The sequence below is a fragment of the Oncorhynchus kisutch genome, linkage group LG25 (genome assembly GCF_002021735.2).
Source record: "Oncorhynchus kisutch isolate 150728-3 linkage group LG25, Okis_V2, whole genome shotgun sequence".
Classification (NCBI taxonomy): Eukaryota; Metazoa; Chordata; class Actinopteri; order Salmoniformes; family Salmonidae; genus Oncorhynchus; species Oncorhynchus kisutch.
Genome location: NC_034198.2, coordinates 44,803,399 through 44,823,999, shown reverse-complemented (window position 1 = coordinate 44,823,999; position 20,601 = coordinate 44,803,399). Strand labels below are relative to the sequence as shown.

At 50.1% G+C, this 20,601-nt stretch overlaps 1 protein-coding gene across 2 annotated transcripts in view; it reads left to right on the top strand.

Annotated features, from left to right (window-relative positions):
• The window catches only part of LOC109884163 (kelch domain-containing protein 3-like), a 128,922-nt gene that overhangs the window by 57,617 nt on the left and 50,704 nt on the right, over positions 1-20,601 (top strand). For both annotated transcript variants that reach the window (XM_031804605.1, XM_031804606.1), the window contains one exon: positions 17,713-17,926. In XM_031804605.1, the coding sequence (XP_031660465.1) occupies positions 17,713-17,926 (214 nt within the window). The remainder of the gene's footprint in view (positions 1-17,712; positions 17,927-20,601) is intronic.

Genomic DNA, 20,601 nt, shown 5'->3' with positions numbered 1-20,601 from the left:
TCCATCACCACTAAGTCTCTCTTCCCCTCTCTCCTCTTCTCTCTGTTCTCTCTAGGGTACTCCATCACCACTAAGTCTCTCCTCCCCTATCTCTCTGTTCTCTCTAGGGTACTCCATCACCACTAAGTCTCTCCTCTTCTCTCTGTTCTCTCTAGGGTACTCCATCACCACTAAGTCTCTCCTCCCCTATCTCTCTGTTCTCTCTAGGGTACTCCATCACCACTAAGTCTCTCCTCCCCTCTCTGTTCTCTCTAGGGTACGCCATCACCACTAAGTATCTCCTCTTCTCTCTGTTCTCGCTAGGGTACTCCATCACCACTAAGTCTCTCCTCCCCTATCTCTCTGTTCTCTCTAGGGTACTCCATCACCACTAAGTCTCTCCTCCCCTATCTCTCTGTTCTCTCTAGGGTACTCCATCACCACTAAGTCTCTCCTCTTCTCTCTGTTCTCGCTAGGGTACTCCATCACCACTAAGTCTCTCCTCCCCTATCTCTCTGTTCTCTCTAGGGTACTCCATCACCACTAAGTCTCTCCTCCCCTATCTCTCTGTTCTCTCTAGGGTACTCCATCACCACTAAGTCTCTCCCCTATCTCTCTGTTCTCTCTAGGGTACTCCATCACCACTAAGTCTCACCTCCCCTATCTCTCTGTTCTCTCTAGGGTACGCCATCACCACTAAGTCTCTCATCTTCTCTCTGTTCTCTCTAGGGTACTCCATCACCACTAAGTCTCTCCTCTTCTCTCTGTTCTCTCTAGGGTACTCCATCACCACTAAGTCTCTCCTCCCCTCTCTCCTCTTCTCTCTGTTCTCTCCAGGGTACTCCATCACCACTAAGTCTCTCCTCCCCTCTCTCCTCTTCTCTCTGTTCTCTCTAGGGTGCTCCATCACCACTAAGTCTCTCCTCCCCTATCTCTCTGTTCTCTCTAGGGTACTCCATCACCACTAAGTCTCTCCTCTTCTCTCTGTTCTCTCTAGGGTACTCCATCACCACTAAGTCTCTCCTCCCCTCTCTCCTCTTCTCTCTGTTCTATCTAGGGTACTCCATCACCACTAAGTCTCTCCTCTTCTCTCTGTTCTCTCTAGGGTACTCCATCACCACTAAGTCTCTCATCTTCTCTCTGTTCTCTCTAGGGTACTCCATCACCACTAAGTCTCTCCTCTTCTCTCTGTTCTCTCTAGGGTACTCCATCACCACTTAGTCTCTCCTCCCCTCTCTCCTCTTCTCTCTGTTCTCTCAGGGTACTCCATCACCACTAAGTCTCTCCTCCCCTCTCTCCTCTTCTCTCTGTTCTCTCTAGGTACTCCATCACCACTAAGTCTCTCCCCTCTCTCCTCTTCTCTCTGTTCTCTCTAGGGTACTCCCTCTCCACTACGTCTCTCCTCTCTCTCCTCTTCTCTCTGTTCTCTCTAGGGTACTCCATCACCACTAAGTCTCTCCTCCCCTATCTTTCTGTTCTCTCTAGGGTACTCCATCACCACTAAGTCTCTCCTCTTCTCTCTGTTCTCTCTAGGGTACTCCATCACCACTAAGTCTCTCATCTTCTCTCTGTTCTCTCTAGGGTACTCCATCACCACTAAGTCTCTCCTCTTCTCTCTGTTCTCTCTAGGGTACTCCATCACCACTAAGTCTCTCCTCCCCTCTCTCCTCTTCTCTCTGTTCTCTCTAGGGTACTCCATCACCACTAAGTCTCCCCTCCCCTATCTTTCTGTTCTCTCTAGGGTACTCCATCACCACTAAGTCTCTCCTCTTCTCTCTGTTCTCTCAGGGTACTCCATCACCACTAAGTCTCTCCTCCCCTCTCACATCTTCTCTCTGTTCTCTCTAGGGTACTCCATCACCACTAAGTCTCTCCTCTTCTCTCTGTTCTCTCAGGGTACTCCATCACCACTAAGTCTCTCCTCCCCTCTCTCCTCTTCTCTCTGTTCTCTTTAGGGTACTCCATCACCACTAAGTCTCTCCTCTTCTCTCTGTTCTCTCTAGGGTACTCCATCACCACTAAGTCTCTCCTCCCCTCTCTCCTCTTCTCTCTGTTCTCTCTAGGGTACTCCATCACCACTAAGTCTCTCCTCTTCTCTCTGTTCTCTCTAGGGTACTCCATCACCACTAAGTATCTCCTCTTCTCTCTGTTCTCTCTAGGGTACTCCATCACCACTAAGTCTCCCCTCCCCTATCTCTCTGTTCTCTCTAGGGTACTCCATCACCACTAAGTCTCTCCTCCCCTATCTCTCTCTTCTCTCTAGGGTACTCCATCACCACTAAGTCTCTCCTCCCCCTATCTCTCTGTTCTCTCTAGGGTACTCCATCACCACTAAGTCTCTCCTCCCCTATCTCTCTCTTCTCTCTAGGGTACTCCATCACCACTAAGTCTCTCCTCTTCTCTCTGTTCTCTCTAGGGTACTCCATCACCACTAAGTCTCTCCTCTTCTCTCTGTTCTCTCAGGGTACTCCATCACCACTAAGTCTCTCCTCCCCTCTCTCATCTTCTCTCTGTTCTCTCTAGGGTACTCCATCACCACTAAGTCTCTCCTCTTCTCTCTGTTCTCTCCAGGGTACTCCATCACCACTAAGTCTCTCCTCCCCTCTCTCCTCTTCTCTCTGTTCTCTCTAGGGTACTCCATCACCACTAAGTCTCTCCTCCCCTATCTCTCTGTTCTCTCTAGGGTACTCCATCACCACTAAGTCTCTCCTCTTCTCTCTGTTCTCTCTAGGGTACTCCATCACCACTAAGTCTCTCCTCCCCTCTCTCCTCTTCTCTCTGTTCTATCTAGGGTACTCCATCACCACTAAGTCTCTCCTCTTCTCTCTGTTCTCTCTAGGGTACTCCATCACCACTAAGTCTCTCATCTTCTCTCTGTTCTCTCTAGGGTACTCCATCACCACTAAGTCTCTCCTCTTCTCTCTGTTCTCTCTAGGGTACTCCATCACCACTTAGTCTCTCCTCCCCTCTCTCCTCTTCTCTCTGTTCTCTCAGGGTACTCCATCACCACTAAGTCTCTCCTCCCCTCTCTCCTCTTCTCTCTGTTCTCTCTAGGGTACTCCATCACCACTAAGTCTCTCCCCTCTCTCCTCTTCTCTCTGTTCTCTCTAGGGTACTCCCTCTCCACTACGTCTCTCCTCTCTCTCCTCTTCTCTCTGTTCTCTCTAGGGTACTCCATCACCACTAAGTCTCTCCTCCCCTATCTTTCTGTTCTCTCTAGGGTACTCCATCACCACTAAGTCTCTCCTCTTCTCTCTGTTCTCTCTAGGGTACTCCATCACCACTAAGTCTCTCATCTTCTCTCTGTTCTCTCTAGGGTACTCCATCACCACTAAGTCTCTCTCTTCTCTCTCTGTTCTCTCTAGGGTACTCCATCACCACTAAGTCTCTCCTCCCCTCTCTCCTCTTCTCTCTGTTCTCTCTAGGGTACTCCATCACCACTAAGTCTCCCCTCCCCTATCTTTCTGTTCTCTCTAGGGTACTCCATCACCACTAAGTCTCTCCTCTTCTCTCTGTTCTCTCAGGGTACTCCATCACCACTAAGTCTCTCCTCCCCTATCTCTCTGTTCTCTCTAGGGTACTCCATCACCACTAAGTCTCTCCTCTTCTCTCTGTTCTCGCTAGGGTACTCCATCACCACTAAGTCTCTTCCTCCCCTATCTCTCTGTTCTCTCTAGGGTACTCCATCACCACTAAGTCTTCTCCTCCCCTATCTCTCTGTTCTCTCTAGGTACTCCATCACCACTAAGTCTCTCCCCTATCTCTCTGTTCTCTCTAGGGTACTCCATCACCACTAAGTCTCACCTCCCCTATCTCTCTGTTCTCTCTAGGGTACGCCATCACCACTAAGTCTCTCATCTTCTCTCTGTTCTCTCTAGGGTACTCCATCACCACTAAGTCTCTCCTCTTCTCTCTGTTCTCTCTAGGGTACTCCATCACCACTAAGTCTCTCCTCCCCTCTCTCCTCTTCTCTCTGTTCTCTCCAGGGTACTCCATCACCACTAAGTCTCTCCTCCCCCTCTCTCCTCTTCTCTCTGTTCTCTCTAGGGTGCTCCATCACCACTAAGTCTCTCCTCCCCTATCTCTCTGTTCTCTCTAGGGTACTCCATCACCACTAAGTCTCTCCTCTTCTCTCTGTTCTCTCTAGGGTACTCCATCACACTAAGTCTCTCCTCCCCTCTCTCCTCTTCTCTCTGTTCTATCTAGGGTACTCCATCACCACTAAGTCTCTCCTCTTCTCTCTGTTCTCTCTAGGGTACTCCATCACCACTAAGTCTCTCATCTCTCTCTGTTCTCTCTTAGGGTACTCCATCACCACTAGTCTCTCCTCTTCTCTCTGTTCTCTCTAGGGTACTCCATCACCACTTAGTCTCTCCTCCCCTCTCTCCTCTTCTCTCTGTTCTCTCAGGGTACTCCATCACCACTAAGTCTCTCTCATCCCCTCTCTCCTCTTCTCTCTGTTCTCTCTAGGTACTCCATCACCACTAAGGTCTCTCCCCTCTTCTCCTCTTCTCTCTGTTCTCTCTAGGGTACTCCCTCTCCCACTACGTCTCATCCTCCTCTCTCCTCTTCTCTCTGTTCTCTCTAGGGATACGCTCCCATCACCACTAAGTCTCTCCTCGCCCTTTCTTCTGTTCTCTCTAGGGTATCTCTCCATCCACCACTAAGGTCTCTCCTCTTCTCTCTGTTCTCCTCTAGGGTACTCCATCACCACTAAGTCCTCTCATCTTCCTCTGTTCTCTCTAGGGTACTGCCATCACCACTAAGTCTCTCCTCTTCTCCTGGTCTCTCTAGGGTACTCCATCACCACTAAGTCTCTCTCCCCTCTCTCCTGGCTTCTCTTGTTCTCTCTAGGTACTCCATCACCACTAGAGTCTCCCCCTCCCTATCTTTCTGTTCGCATCTAGGGTAACTCATCACCACTAAGTCTCCTCTCCTCTTCTCTCTGTTCTCTCAGGGTACTCCATCACCACTAAGTCTCTCCTCCCCTCTCACATCTTCTCTCTGTTCTCTCTAGGGTACTCCATCACCACTAAGTCTCTCCTCTTCTCTCTGTTCTCTCAGGGTACTCCATCACCACTAAGTCTCTCCCTCCCCCTCTCTCCTCTTCTCTCTGTTCTCTTTAGGGTACTCCATCGACCACTAGTCTCTCTCCTGCTTCTCTCTGTTCTCTCTAGGGTACTTCATCACCACTAAGTCTCTCCTCCCCTCTCTCCTCTTCTCTCTGTTCTCTCTAGGGTACTCCATCACCACTAAGTCTCTCCTCTTCTCTCTCTGTTCTCTCTAGGGTACTCCATCACCACTAGTATCTCCTCTTCTCTCTGTTCTCTCTAGGGTACTCTCCATCACTCACTAAGTCTCCCCTCCCCTATCTCTCTGTTCTCTCTAGGGTACTCCATCACCACTAAGTCTCTCCTCCCCTATCTCTCTCTTCTCTCTAGGGTACTCCATCACCACTAAGTCTCTCCTCCCCCTATCTCTCTGTTCTCTCTAGGGTACTCCATCACCACTAGTCTCTCCTCCCTATCTCTCTCTTCTCTCTAGGGTACTCCATCACCACTAAGTCGCTCCTCTTCTCTCTCTGTTCTCTCTAGGGTACTCCATCACCACTAAGTCTCTCCTCCTCTTCTCTCTGTTCTCTCAGGGTACTCCATCACCACTAAGTCTCTCCTCCCCTCTCTCATCTTCTCTCTGTTCTCTCTAGGGTACTCCATCACCACTAAGTCTCTCCTCTTCTCTCTGTCTCTCTCAGGGTACTCCATCACCACTAAGTCTCTCCTCCCCTCTCTCCTCTTCTCTCTGTTCTCTCTAGGGTACTCCCATCACCACTAAGTCTCTCCTCCCTATCTCTCTGTTCTCTCTAGGGTACTCCATCACCACTAAGTCTCTCCTCTTCTCTCTGTTCTCTCTAGGGTACTCCATCACCACTAAGTCTCTCCTCCCCTCTCTCCTCTTCTCTCTGTTCTCTCTAGGGTACTCCATCACCACTAAGTCTCTCCTCTTCTCTCTGTTCTCTCTAGGGTACTCCATCACCACTAAGTCTCTCCTCTTCTCTCTGTTCTCTCTAGGGTACTCCATCACCACTAAGTCTCTCCTCTTCTCTCTGTTCTCTCTAGGGTACTCCATCACCACTAAGTCTCTCCTCCCCTCTCTCCTCTTCTCTCTGTTCTCTCTAGGGTACTCCATCACCACTAAGTCTCTCCTCCTCTCTCTCTTCTCTCTGTTCTCTCTAGGGTACTCCATCACCACTAAGTCTCTCCCCTCTCTCCTCTTCTCTCTGTTCTCTCTAGGGTACTCCATCACCACTAAGTCTCTCCTCTCTCTCTCTCTCTCTGTTCTCTCTAGGGTACTCCATCACCACTAAGTCTCTCCTCCCTATCTCTCTGTTCTCTCTAGGGTACTCCATCACCACTAAGTCTCTCCTCTTCTCTCTGTTCTCTCTAGGGTACTCCATCACCACTAAGTCTCTCCTCTTCTCTCTCTTCTCTCTAGGGTACTCCATCACCACTAAGTCTCTCCTCTTCTCTCTGTTCTCTCTAGGGTACTCCATCACCACTAAGTCTCTCCTCCCCTCTCTCCTCTTCTCTCTGTTCTCTCTAGGGTACTCCATCACCACTAAGTCTCTCCTCCCCTATCTTTCTGTTCTCTCTAGGGTACTCCATCACCACTAAGTCTCTCCTCTTCTCTCTGTTCTCTCAGGGTACTCCATCACCACTAAGTCTCTCCTCCCCTCTCTCATCTTCTCTCTGTTCTCTCTAGGGTACTCCATCACCACTAAGTCTCTCCTCTTCTCTCTGTCTCTCTAGGGTACTCCATCACCACTAAGTCTCTCCTCCCCTCTCTCCTCTCTCTGTTCTCTCTAGGGTACTCCATCACCACTAAGTCTCTCCTCTTCTCTCTGTTCTCTCTAGGGTACTCCATCACCACTAAGTCTCTCCTCCCCTCTCTCTCTTCTCTCTGTTCTCTCTAGGGTACTCCATCACCACTAAGTCTCTCCTCTCTCTCTCTGTTCTCTCTAGGGTACTCCATCACCACTAAGTCATCTCCTCCCTCTCTCCTCTTTCTCTGTTCTCTCTAGGGTACTCATCACCACTAAGTCTCTCCCTCCTCTCCTCTTCTCTCTCTGTTCTCTCTAGGGTACTCCTTCCACTACGTCTCTCCTCCTTCTCTCTGTTCTCTCTAGGGGTACTCCATCACCACTAAGTCTCTCCTCCCCTATCTTTCTGTTTCTCTCTAGGGTACTCCATCACCACTAGTCCCTCCTCTTCTCTCTGTTCTCTCTAGGGGTACTCCATCACCACTAAGTCTCTCATCTTCTCTCTGTTCTCTCTAGGGTACTCCATCACCACTAAGTCTCTCCTCTTCTCTCTGTTCTCCTAGGGTACTCCATCACCACTAAGTCTCTCCTCCCCTCTCTCCTCTTCTCTCTGTTCTCTCTAGGGTACTCCATCACCACTAAGTCTCCCCTCCCCTATCTTTCTGTTCTCTCTAGGGTACTCCATCACCACTAAGTCTCTCCTCTTCTCTCTGTTCTCTCAGGGTACTCCATCACCACTAAGTATCTCCTCCCCTCTCACATCTTCTCTCTGTTCTCTCTAGGGTACTCCATCACCACTAAGTCTCTCCTCTTCTCTCTGTTCTCTCAGGGTTACTCCATCACCACTAAGTCTCTCCTCCCCTCTCTCCTCTTCTCTCTGTTCTCTTAGGGTACTCCATCACCACTAAGTCTCTCCTCTTCTCTCTGTTCTCTCTAGGGTACTCCATCACCACTAAGTCTCTCCTCCCCTCTCTCCTCTTCTCTCTGTTCTCTCTAGGGTACTCCATCACCACTAAGTCTCTCCTCTTCTCTCTGTTCTCTCTAGGGTACTCCATCACCACTAAGTATCTCCTCTTCTCTCTGTTCTCTCTAGGGTACTCCATCACCACTAAGTCTCTCCTCCCCTATCTCTCTGTTCTCTCTAGGGTACTCCATCACCACTAAGTCTCTCCTCCCCTATCTCTCTCTTCTCTCTAGGGTACTCCCATCACCACTAAGTCTCTCCTCCCCTATCTCTCTGTTCTCTCTAGGGTACTCCATCACCACTAAGTCTCTCCTCCCCTATCTCTCTCTTCTCTCTAGGGTACTCCATCACCACTAAGTCTCTCCTCTTCTCTCTGTTCTCTCTAGGGTACTCCATCACCACTAAGTCTCTCCTCTTCTCTCTGTTCTCTCAGGTACTCCATCACCACTAAGTCTCTCCTCCCCTCTCTCATCTTCTCTCTGTTCTCTCTAGGGTACTCCATCACCACTAAGTCTCTCCTCTTCTCTCTGTTCTCTCCAGGGTACTCCATCACCACTAAGTCTCTCCTCCCCTCTCTCCTCTTCTCTCTGTTCTCTCTAGGGTACTCCATCACCACTAAGTCTCTCCTCCCCTATCTCTCTGTTCTCTCTAGGGTACTCCATCACCACTAAGTCTCTCCTCTTCTCTCTGTTCTCTCTAGGGTACTCCATCACCACTAAGTCTCTCCTCCCCTCTCTCCTCTTCTCTCTGTTCTATCTAGGGTACTCCATCACCACTAAGTCTCTCCTCTTCTCTCTGTTCTCTCTAGGGTACTCCATCACCACTAAGTCTCTCATCTTCTCTCTGTTCTCTCTAGGGTTACTCCATCACCACTAAGTCTCTCCTCTTCTCTCTGTTCTCTCTAGGGTACTCCATCACCACTTAGTCTCTCCTCCCCTCTCTCCTCTTCTCTCTGTTCTCTCAGGTACTCCATCACCACTAAGTCTCTCCTCCCCTCTCTCCTCTTCTCTCTGTTCTCTCTAGGGTACTCCATCACCACTAAGTCTCTCCCCTCTCTCCTCTTCTCTCTGTTCTCTCTAGGTACTCCCTCTCCACTACGTCTCTCCTCTCTCTCCTCTTCTCTCTGTTCTCTCTAGGGTACTCCATCACCACTAAGTCTCTCCTCCCCTATCTTTCTGTTCTCTCTAGGGTACTCCATCACCACTAAGTCTCTCCTCTTCTCTCTGTTCTCTTTAGGGTACTCCATCACCACTAAGTCTCTCATCTTCTCTCTGTTCTCTCTAGGGTACTCCATCACCACTAAGTCTCTCCTCTTCTCTCTGTTCTCTCTAGGGTACTCCATCACCACTAAGTCTCTCCTCCCCTCTCTCCTCTTCTCTCTGTTCTCTCTAGGGTACTCCATCACCACTAAGTCTCTCCTCCCCTATCTCTCTGTTCTCTCTAGGGTACTCCATCACCACTAAGTCTCTCCTCTTCTCTCTGTTCTCTCTAGGGTACTCCATCACCACTAAGTCTCTCCTCTTCTCTCTGTTCTCTCTAGGGTACTCCATCACCACTAAGTCTCTCCTCTTCTCTCTGTTCTCTCCAGGGTACTCCATCACCACTAAGTCTCTCCTCCCCTCTCTCCTCTTCTCTCTGTTCTCTCTAGGGTACTCCATCACCACTAAGTCTCTCCTCTTCTCTCTGTTCTCTCTAGGGTACTCCATCACCACTAAGTCTCTCCTATTCTCTCTGTTCTCTCAGGGTACTCCATCACCACTAAGTCTCTCCTCCCCTCTCTCCTCTTCTCTCTGTTCTCTCTAGGTACTCCATCACCACTAAGTCTCTCCTCCCCTATCTCTCTGTTCTCTCTAGGGTACTCCATCACCACTAAGTCTCTCCTCTTCTCTCTGTTCTCTCTAGGGTACTCCATCACCACTAAGTCTCTCATCTTCTCTCTGTTCTCTCTAGGGTACTCCTCACCACTAAGTCTCTCCTCTTCTCTCTGTTCTCTCTAGGGTACTCCATCACACTAAGTCTCTCCTCCCCTCTCTCCTCTTCTCTCTGTTCCTCTAGGGTACTCCATCACCACTAAGTCTCTCCCTCTCTCCTCTTCTCTCTGTTCTCTCTAGGGTACTCCATCACCACTAAGTCTCTCCTCCCCTATCTTTCTGTTCTCTCTAGGGTACTCCATCACTACTAAGTCTCTCCTCTTCTCTCTGTTCTCTCTAGGGTACTCCATCACCACTAAGTCTCTCATCTTCTCTCTGTTCTCTCTAGGGTACTCCATCACCACTAAGTCTCTCCTCTTCTCTCTGTTCTCTCTAGGGTACTCCATCACCACTAAGTCTCTCCTCCCCTCTCTCCCTCTTCTCTCTGTTCTCTCTAGGGTACTCCATCACCACTAAGTCTCCCCTCCCCTATCTTTCTGTTCTCTCTAGGGTACTCCATCACCACTAAGTCTCTCCTCTTCTCTCTGTTCTCTCAGGGTACTCCATCACCACTAAGTCTCTCCTCCCCTCTCACATCTTCTCTCTGTTCTCTCTAGGGTACTCCATCACCACTAAGTCTCTCCTCTTCTCTCTGTTCTCGCAGGGTACTCCATCACCACTAAGTCTCTCCTCCCCTCTCTCCTCTTCTCTCTGTTCTCTTTAGGGTACTCCATCACCACTAAGTCTCTCCTCTTCTCTCTGTTCTCTCTAGGGTACTCCATCACCACTAAGTCTCTCCTCCCCTCTCTCCTCTTCTCTCTGTTCTCTCTAGGGTACTCCATCACCACTAAGTCTCTCCTCTTCTCTCTGTTCTCTCCAGGGTACTCCATCACCACTAAGTCTCTCCTCCCCTCTCTCCTCTTCTCTCTGTTCTCTCTAGGGTACTCCATCACCACTAAGTCTCTCCTCTTCTCTCTGTTCTCTCTAGGGTACTCCATCACCACTAAGTCTCTCCTATTCTCTCTGTTCTCTCAGGGTACTCCATCACCACTAAGTCTCTCCTCCCCTCTCTCCTCTTCTCTCTGTTCTCTCTAGGGTACTCCATCACCACTAAGTCTCTCCTCCCCTATCTCTCTGTTCTCTCTAGGGTACTCCATCACCACTAAGTCTCTCCTCTTCTCTCTGTTCTCTCTAGGGTACTCCATCACCACTAAGTCTCTCCTCCCCTCTCTCCTCTTCTCTCTGTTCTCTCTAGGGTACTCCATCACCACTAAGTCTCTCCTCTTCTCTCTGTTCTCTCTAGGGTACTCCATCACCACTAAGTCTCTCATCTTCTCTCTGTTCTCTCTAGGGTACTCCATCACCACTAAGTCTCTCCTCTTCTCTCTGTTCTCTCTAGGGTACTCCATCACCACTAAGTCTCTCCTCCCCTCTCTCCTCTTCTCTCTGTTCTCTCTAGGGTACTCCATCACCACTAAGTCTCTCCTCCCCTCTCTCCTCTTCTCTCTGTTCTCTCTAGGGTACTCCATCACCACTAAGTCTCTCCTCTTCTCTCTGTTCTCTCTAGGGTACTCCATCACCACTAAGTATCTCCTCTTCTCTCTGTTCTCTCTAGGGTACTCCATCACCACTAAGTCTCTCCTCCCCTATCTCTCTGTTCTCTCTAGGGTACTCCATCACCACTAAGTCTCTCCTCCCCTATCTCTCTCTTCTCTCTAGGGTACTCCATCACCACTAAGTCTCTCCTCCCCTATTTCTCTGTTCTCTCTAGGGTACTCCATCACCACTAAGTCTCTCCTCCCCTATCTCTCTCTTCTCTCTAGGGTACTCCATCACCACTAAGTCTCTCCTCTTCTCTCTGTTCTCTCTAGGGTACTCCATCACCACTAAGTCTCTCCTCTTCTCTCTGTTCTCTCAGGGTACTCCATCACCACTAAGTCTCTCCTCCCCTCTCTCATCTTCTCTCTGTTCTCTCTAGGGTACTCCATCACCACTAAGTCTCTCCTCTTCTCTCTGTTCTCTCAGGGTACTCCATCACCACTAAGTCTCTCCTCCCCTCTCTCCTCTTCTCTCTGTTCTCTCTAGGGTACTCCATCACCACTAAGTCTCTCCTCTTCTCTCTGTTCTCTCTAGGGTACTCCATCACCACTAAGTCTCTCCTCCCCTCTCTCCTCTTCTCTCTGTTCTCTCTAGGGTACTCCATCACCACTAAGTCTCTCCTCCCCTATCTCTCTGTTCTCTCTAGGGTACTCCATCACCACTAAGTCTCTCCTCTTCTCTCTGTTCTCTCTAGGGTACTCCATCACCACTAAGTCTCTCCTCCCCTATCTCTCTGTTCTCTCTAGGGTACTCCATCACCACTAAGTCTCTCCTCTTCTCTCTGTTCTCTCCAGGGTACTCCATCACCACTAAGTCTCTCCTCCCCTCTCTCCTCTTCTCTCTGTTCTCTCTAGGGTACTCCATCACCACTAAGTCTCTCCTCTTCTCTCTGTTCTCTCTAGGGTACTCCATCACCACTAAGTCTCTCCTATTCTCTCTGTTCTCCTCAGGGTACTCCATCACCACTAAGTCTCTCTCCCCTCTCTCCTCTTCTCTCTGTTCTCTCTAGGGTACTCCATCACCACTAAGTCTCTCCTCCCCTATCTCTCTGTTCTCTCTAGGGTACTCCATCACCACTAAGTCTCTCCTCTTCTCTCTGTTCTCTCTAGGGTACTCCATCACCACTAAGTCTCTCCCCTATCTCTCTGTTCTCTCTAGGGTACTCCATCACCACTAAGTCTCTCCTCCCCTATCTCTCTGTTCTCTCTAGGGTACGCCATCACCACTAAGTATCTCCTCTTCTCTCTGTTCTCTCTAGGGTACTCCATCACCACTAAGTCTCTCCTCCCCTATCTCTCTGTTCTCTCTAGGGTACTCCATCACCACTAAGTCTCTCCTCTTCTCTCTGTTCTCTCTAGGGTACTCCATCACCACTAAGTCTCTCCTCCCCTCTCTCCTCTTCTCTCTGTTCTCTCTAGGGTACTCCATCACCACTAAGTCTCTCCTCTTCTCTCTGTTCTCTCTAGGGTACTCCATCACCACTAAGTCTCTCATCTTCTCTCTGTTCTCTCTAGGGTACTCCATCACCACTAAGTCTCTCCTCTTCTCTCTGTTCTCTCTAGGGTACTCCATCACCACTAAGTCTCTCCTCCCCTCTCTCCTCTTCTCTCTGTTCTCTCTAGGGTACTCCATCACCACTAAGTCTCTCCTCTTCTCTCTGTTCTCTCTAGGGTACTCCATCACCACTAAGTCTCTCCTCCCCTCTCTCCTCTTCTCTCTGTTCTCTCTAGGGTACTCCATCACCACTAAGTCTCTCCCCTCTCCTCTCTTCTCTCTGTTCTCTCTAGGGTACTCCATCACCACTAAGTCTCTCCTCCCCTATCTTTCTGTTCTCTCTAGGGTACTCCATCACCACTAAGTCTCTCCTCTTCTCTCTGTTCTCTCTAGGGTACTCCATCACCACTAAGTCTCTCCTCCCCTCTCTCCTCTTCTCTCTGTTCTCTCTAGGGTACTCCATCACCACTAAGTCTCTCCTCCCCTCTCTCCTCTTCTCTCTAGGGTACTCCATCACCACTAAGTCTCTCCTCTTCTCTCTGTTCTCTCTAGGGTACTCCATCACCACTAAGTCTCTCCTCCCCTATCTCTCTGTTCTCTCTAGGGTACTCCATCACCACTAAGTCTCTCCTCTTCTCTCTGTTCTCTCTAGGGTACTCCATCACCACTAAGTCTCTCCTCTTCTCTCTGTTCTCTCAGGGTACTCCATCACCACTAAGTCTCTCCTCCCCTCTCTCCTCTTCTCTCTGTTCTCTCTAGGGTACTCCATCACCACTAAGTCTCTCCTCCCCTATCTCTCTGTTCTCTCTAGGGTACTCCATCACCACTAAGTCTCTCCTCTTCTCTCTGTTCTCTCTAGGGTACTCCATCACCACTAAGTCTCTCCTCCCCTATCTCTCTGTTCTCTCTAGGGTACTCCATCACCACTAAGTCTCTCCTCCCCTATCTCTCTGTTCTCTCTAGGGTACTCCATCACCACTAAGTCTCTCCTCTTCTCTCTGTTCTCGCTAGGGTACTCCATCACCACTAAGTCTCTCCTCCCCTATCTCTCTGTTCTCTCTAGGGTACTCCATCACCACTAAGTCTCTCCTCCCCTATCTCTCTGTTCTCTCTAGGGTACTCCATCACCACTAAGTCTCTCCCCTATCTCTCTGTTCTCTCTAGGGTACTCCATCACCACTAAGTCTCTCCTCCCCTATCTCTCTGTTCTCTCTAGGGTACGCCATCACCACTAAGTATCTCCTCTTCTCTCTGTTCTCTCTAGGGTACTCCATCACCACTAAGTCTCTCCTCCCCTATCTCTCTGTTCTCTCTAGGGTACTCCATCACCACTAAGTCTCTCCTCTTCTCTCTGTTCTCTCTAGGGTACTCCATCACCACTAAGTCTCTCCTCCCCTATCTCTCTGTTCTCTCTAGGGTACTCCATCACCACTAAGTCTCTCCTCTTCTCTCTGTTCTCTCTAGGGTACTCCATCACCACTAAGTCTCTCCTCTTCTCTCTGTTCTCTCCAGGGTACTCCATCACCACTAAGTCTCTCCTCCCCTCTCTCCTCTTCTCTCTGTTCTCTCTAGGGTACTCCATCACCACTAAGTCTCTCCTCCCCTATCTCTCTGTTCTCTCTAGGGTACTCCATCACCATTAAGTCTCTCCTCTTCTCTCTGTTCTCTCTAGGGTACTCCATCACCACTAAGTCTCTCCTCCCCTCTCTCCTCTTCTCTCTGTTCTATCTAGGGTACTCCATCACCACTAAGTCTCTCCTCTTCTCTCTGTTCTCTCTAGGTACTCCATCACCACTAAGTCTCTCCTCCCCTCTCTCCTCTTCTCTCTGTTCTCTCAGGGTACTCCATCACCACTAAGTCTCTCCTCTCCTTTCCTGTCTTCTCTCTCTTCTCTCAGGGTACTCCATCACCACTAAGTCTCTCCTCCCCTCTCTCCTCTTCTCTCTGTTCTCTCTAGGGTACTCCATCACCACTAAGTCTCTCCTCTTCTCTCTGTTCTGTCTAGGGTACTCCATCACCACTAAGTCTCTCCTCTCCTTTCCTGTCTTCTCTCTCTTCTCTCAGGGTACTCCATCACCACTAAGTCTCTCCTCCCCTCTCTCCTCTTCTCTCTGTTCTTTCTAGGGTACTCCATCACCACTAAGTCTCTCCTCTTCTCTCTGTTCTTTCTAGGGTACTCCATCACCACTAAGTCTATCCTCTCCTATCTCTCTGTTCTCTCTAGGGTACTCCATCACCACTAAGTCTCTCCTCTTCTCTCTGTTCTGTCTAGGGTACTCCATCACCACTAAGTCTCTCCTCTCCTTTCCTGTCTTCTCTCTCTTCTCTCAGGGTACTCCATCACCACTAAGTCTATCCTCTCCTATCTCTCTGTTCTCTCTAGGGTACTCCATCACCACTAAGTCTCTCCTCTTCTCTCTGTTCTCTCTAGGGTACTCCATCACCACTAAGTCTCTCATCTTCTCTCTGTTCTCTCTAGGGTACTCCATCACCACTAAGTCTCTCCTCTTCTCTCAGTTCTCTCTAGGGTACTCCATCACCACTAAGTCTCTCCTCCCCTCTCTCCTCTTCTCTCTGTTCTCTCTAGGGTACTCCATCACCACTAAGTCTCTCCCCTCTCTCCTCTTCTCTCTGTTCTCTCTAGGGTACTCCATCACCACTAAGTCTCTCCTCCCCTATCTTTCTGTTCTCTCTAGGGTACTCCATCACCACTAAGTCTCTCCTCTTCTCTCTGTTCTCTCTAGGGTACTCCATCACCACTAAGTCTCTCCTCCCCTCTCTCCTCTTCTCTCTGTTCTCTCAGGGTACTCCATTACCACTAAGTCTCTCCTCTCCTTTCCTGTCTTCTCTCTCTTCTCTCAGGGTACTCCATCACCACTAAGTCTCTCCTCCCCTCTCTCCTCTTCTCTCTGTTCTCTCTAGGGTACTCCATCACCACTAAGTCTCTCCTCTTCTCTCTGTTCTGTCTAGGGTACTCCATCACCACTAAGTCTCTCCTCTCCTTTCCTGTCTTCTCTCTCTTCTCTCAGGGTACTCCATCACCACTAAGTCTCTCCTCCCCTCTCTCCTCTTCTCTCTGTTCTTTCTAGGGTACTCCATCACCACTAAGTCTCTCCTCTTCTCTCTGTTCTCTCTAGGGTACTCCATCACCACTAAGTCTATCCTCTCCTATCTCTCTGATCTCTCTAGGGTACTCCATCACCACTAAGTCTGTCCTCCCCTCTCTCCTCTTCTCTCTGTTCTCTCTAGGGTACTCCATCACCACTAAGTCTCTCCTCCCCTATCTCTCTGTTCTCTCTAGGGTACTCCATCACCACTAAGTCTCTCCTCCCCTCTCTCCTCTTCTCTCTCTTCTCTCAGGGTACTCCATCACCACTAAGTCTCTCCTCTCCTTTCCTGTCTTCTCTCTCTTCTCTCAGGGTACTCCATCACCACTAAGTCTCTCCTCCCCTCTCTCCTCTTCTCTCTGTTCTCTCAGGGTACTCCATCACCACTACGTCTCTCCTCCCCTCTCTCCTCTTCTCTCTGTTCTCTCCAGGGTACTCCATCACCACTAAGTCTCTCCTCCCCTCTCTCCTCTTCTCTCTGTTCTCTCTACGGTACTCCATCACCACTAAGTCTCTCCTCTTCTCTCTGTTCTGTCTAGGGTACTCCATCACCACTAAGTCTCTCCTCTCCTTTCCTGTCTTCTCTCTCTTCTCTCAGGGTACTCCATCACCACTAAGTCTCTCCTCCCCTCTCTCCTCTTCTCTCTGTTCTTTCTAGGGTACTCCATCGCCACTAAGTCTTTCCTCTTCTCTCTGTTCTCTCTAGGGTACTCCATCACCACTAAGTCTCTCCTCCCCTATCTCTCTGTTCTCTCTAGGGTACTCCATCACCACTAAGTCTCTCCTCCCCTCTCTCCTCTTCTCTCTCTTCTCTCAGGGTACTCCATCACCACTAAGTCTCTCCTCCCTCTCTCCTCTTCTCTCTGTTCTCTCAGGGTACTCCATCACCACTAAGTCTCTCCTCTCCTTTCCTGTCTTCTCTCTCCTCTCTCAGGGTACTCCATCACCACTAAGTCTCTCCTCCCTCTCTCCTCTTCTCTCTGTTCTCTCAGGGTACTCCATCACCACTACATCTCTCCTCCCCTCTCTCCTCTTCTCTCTGTTCTCTCCAGGGTACTCCATCACCACTAAGTCTCTCCTCCCCGCTCTCCTCTTCTCTCTGTTCTCTCCAGGGTACTCCATCACCACTAAGTCTCTCCTCCCCTCTCTCCTCTTCTCTCTGTTCTCTCTACGGTACTCCATCACCACTAAGTCTCTCCTCCCCTCTCTCCTCTTCTCTCTGTTCTCTCCAGGGTACTCCATCACCACTAAGTCTCTCCTCCCCTCTCTCCTCTTCTCTCTGTTCTCTCTACGGTACTCCATCACCACTAAGTCTCTCCTCTTCTCTCTGTTCTGTCTAGGGTACTCCATCACCACTAAGTCTCTCCTCTCCTTTCCTGTCTTCTCTCTCTTCTCTCAGGGTACTCCATCACCACTAAGTCTCTCCTCCACTCTCTCCTCTTCTCTCTGTTCTTTCTAGGCTACTCCATCACCACTAAGTCTCTCCTCTTCTCTCTGTTCTCTCTAGGGTACTCCATCACCACTAAGTCTATCCTCTCCTATCTCTCTGTTCTCTCTAGGGTACTCCATCACCACTAAGTCTGTCCTCCCCTCTCTCCTCTTCTCTCTGTTCTCTCTAGGGTACTCCATCACCACTAAGTCTCTCCTCCCCTATCTCTCTGTTCTCTCTAGGGTACTCCATCACCACTAAGTCTCTCCTCCCCTCTCTCCTCTTCTCTCTCTTCTCTCAGGGTACTCCATCACCACTAAGTCTCTCCTCCCCTCTCTCCTCTTCTCTCTGTTCTCTCTAGGGTACTCCATCACCACTAAGTCTCTCCTCCCCTATCTCTCTGTTCTCTCTAGGGTACTCCAGCTCGTTGGAGGGACTTCCACTCTGCCACCATCATTGGCACTAAGATGTTTGTGTTTGGAGGCAGAGCAGATCGCTTCGGTCCGTTCCACTCTAATAATGAGATCTACTGCAACAAGATAAAGGTGTTTGATACAGAGACCAACAGCTGGCTGAACACTGCTACTGCTCAGCTCCCACCAGAGGGACGACGTAGCCACTCAGCCTGTAAGAGACAGACCGACACAGCGTAATGGCACACACAAACACCCGTTGCATTTTTCAACCCTTTACCTTGCATTGTAGTTTAATGGCAGTGTTGAATAAAAGGCTCATGTCAATGCATTCATTATAGGAAAAGTGTCTGAATTCAAATGTTCCATCTTTCTTTTCTGTAATTATGTTCTGTTGACTGTGGTTCTCTCCTCTGTGACCTTTCAGTCTCCCTGTCACATGGGGGGTGTCTTTAGGACCCCACTGTTCCTGTTGGGGTGTCTAGGACCCCACTGTTCCTGTTGGGGTGTCTTTAGGACCCCACTGTTCCTGTTGGGGTGTCTTTAGGACCCCGCTGTTCCTGTTGGGGTGTCTTTAGGACCCCACTGTTCCTGTTGGGGTGTCTTTAGGACGCCACTGTTCCTGTTGGGGTGTCTTTAGGACCCCGCTGTTCCTGTTGGGGTGTCTTTAGGACCCCGCTGTTCCTGTTGGGGTGTCTTTAGGACCCACTGTTCCCGATGGGGTCTCTTTAGGACCCCACTGTTCCTGTTGGGGTGTCTTTAGTACCCCACTGTTCCTGTTGGGTGTCTTTAGGACCCCACTGTTCCTGTCGGGGTGTCTTTAGGACCCCACTGTTCCTGTTGGGGTGTATTTAGGGCCCCACTGTTCCTATTGGGGTGTCTTTAGGACCCCACTGTTCCTGTTTGGGTGTCTTTAGCACCCCACTGTTCCTGTTGGGGTGTCTTTTAGGGCCCCACTGTTCCTATTGGGGTGTCTTTAGGACCCCGCTGTCCCTGTTGGGGTGTCTTTAGGACACCACTGTTCCTGTTGGGGTGTATTTAGGACCCCGCTGTTCCTGTTGGGGTGTCTTTAGGACCCACTGTTCCCGTCGGGCTGTCTTTAGTACCCTGCTGTTCCTGTTGGGGTGTCTTTAGGACCCCGCTGTTCCTGTTGGGGTATCTTTAGGACCCCACTGTTCCTGTTGGGGTGTCTTTAGGACCCCACTGTTCCTGTTGGGGTATCTTTAGGACCCCACTGTTCCTGTTGGGGTGTCTTTAGGACCCCACTGTTCCTGTTGGTGTTTATTTATGGCCCCACTGTTCCTATTGGGGTGTCTTTAGGACCCCACTGTTCCTGTTGGGGTGTCTTTAGGATCCCACTGTTCCTGTTTGGGTGTCTTTAGGACCCCACTGTTCCTGTTGGGGTGTCTTTAGGGCCCCACTGTTCCTGTTGGGGTGTATTTAGGACCCCGCTGTTCCTGTTGGGGTGTCTTTAGGACCCCGCTGTTCCTGTTGGGGTGTCTTTAGTACCCCGCTGTTCCTGTTGGGGTGTCTTTAGTACCCCACTGTTCCTGTCGGGGTGTCTTTAGTACCCCACTGTTCCTGTTGGGGTGTCTTTAGCACTGTTCCTGTTGGGGTGTCTTTAGGGCCCCACTGTTCCTATTGGGGTGTCTTTAGGGCCCCACTGTTCCTATTGGGGTGTCTTTAGGACCCCCCTGTTCCTGTTGGGGTGTCTTTAGGACCCCACTGTTCCTGTTGGGGTGTATTTAGGGCCCCACTGTTCCTATTGGGGTGTCTTTATGACCCCACTGTTTCTGTTGGGGTGTCTTTAGGACCCCACTGTTCCTGTTGGGGTGTCTTTAGGACCCCACTGTTCCTGTTGGGGTGTCTTTAGGACCCCACTGTTCCTGTTGGGGTGTCTTTAGGACCCCACTGTTCCTGTTGGTGTGTCTTTAGGGCCCCACTGTTCCTGTTGGGGTGTCTTTAGGACCCCACTGTTCCTGTTGGGGTGTCTTTAGGACCCCACTGTTCCTGTTGGGGTGTCTTTAGTACCCCACTGTTCCTGTTTGGGGTCTTTAGGACCCCACTGTTCCTGTTGGGGTGTCTTTAGGGCCCCACTGTTCCTATTGGGGTGTCTTTAGGACCCCCTGTTCCTGTTGGGGTGTCTTTAGGACCCCCTGTTCCTGTTGGGGTGTCTTTAGGACCACACTGTTCCTGTTGGGGTGTCTATAGCACTGTTCCTGTTGGGGTGTCTTTAGGGCCCCACTGTTCCTATTGGGGTGTCTTTAGGACCCCCCTGTTCCTGTTGGGGTGTCTTTAGCACTGTTCCTGTTGGGTGTCTTTAGGACCCCGCTGTTCCTGTTTGGGTGTCTTTAGGACCCCACTGTTCCTGTTGGGGTGTATTTAGGGCCCCACTGTTCCTATTGGGGTGTCTTTAGGGCCCCACTGTTCCTGTTGGGGTGTCTTTAGGACCCCACTGTTCCTGTTGGGGTGTCTTTAGGACCCCACTGTTCCTGTTGGGGTGTCTTTAGGATCCCACTGTTCCTGTTTGGGTGTCTTTAGGACCCCACTGTTCCTGTTGGGGTGTCTTTAGGACCCCCTGTTCCTGTTGGGGTGTCTTTAGGACCCCCTGTTCCTGTTGGGGTGTCTTTAGGACCACACTGTTCCTGTTGGGGTGTCTATAGCACTGTTCCTGTTGGGGTGTCTTTAGGGCCCCACTGTTCCTATTGGGGTGTCTTTAGGACCCCCCTGTTCCTGTTGGGGTGTCTTTAGCACTGTTCCTGTTGGGTGTCTTTAGGACCCCGCTGTTCCTGTTTGGGTGTCTTTAGGACCCCACTGTTCCTGTTGGGGTGTCTTTAGGGCCCCACTGTTCCTATTGGGGTGTCTTTAGGACCCCACTGTTCCTGTTGG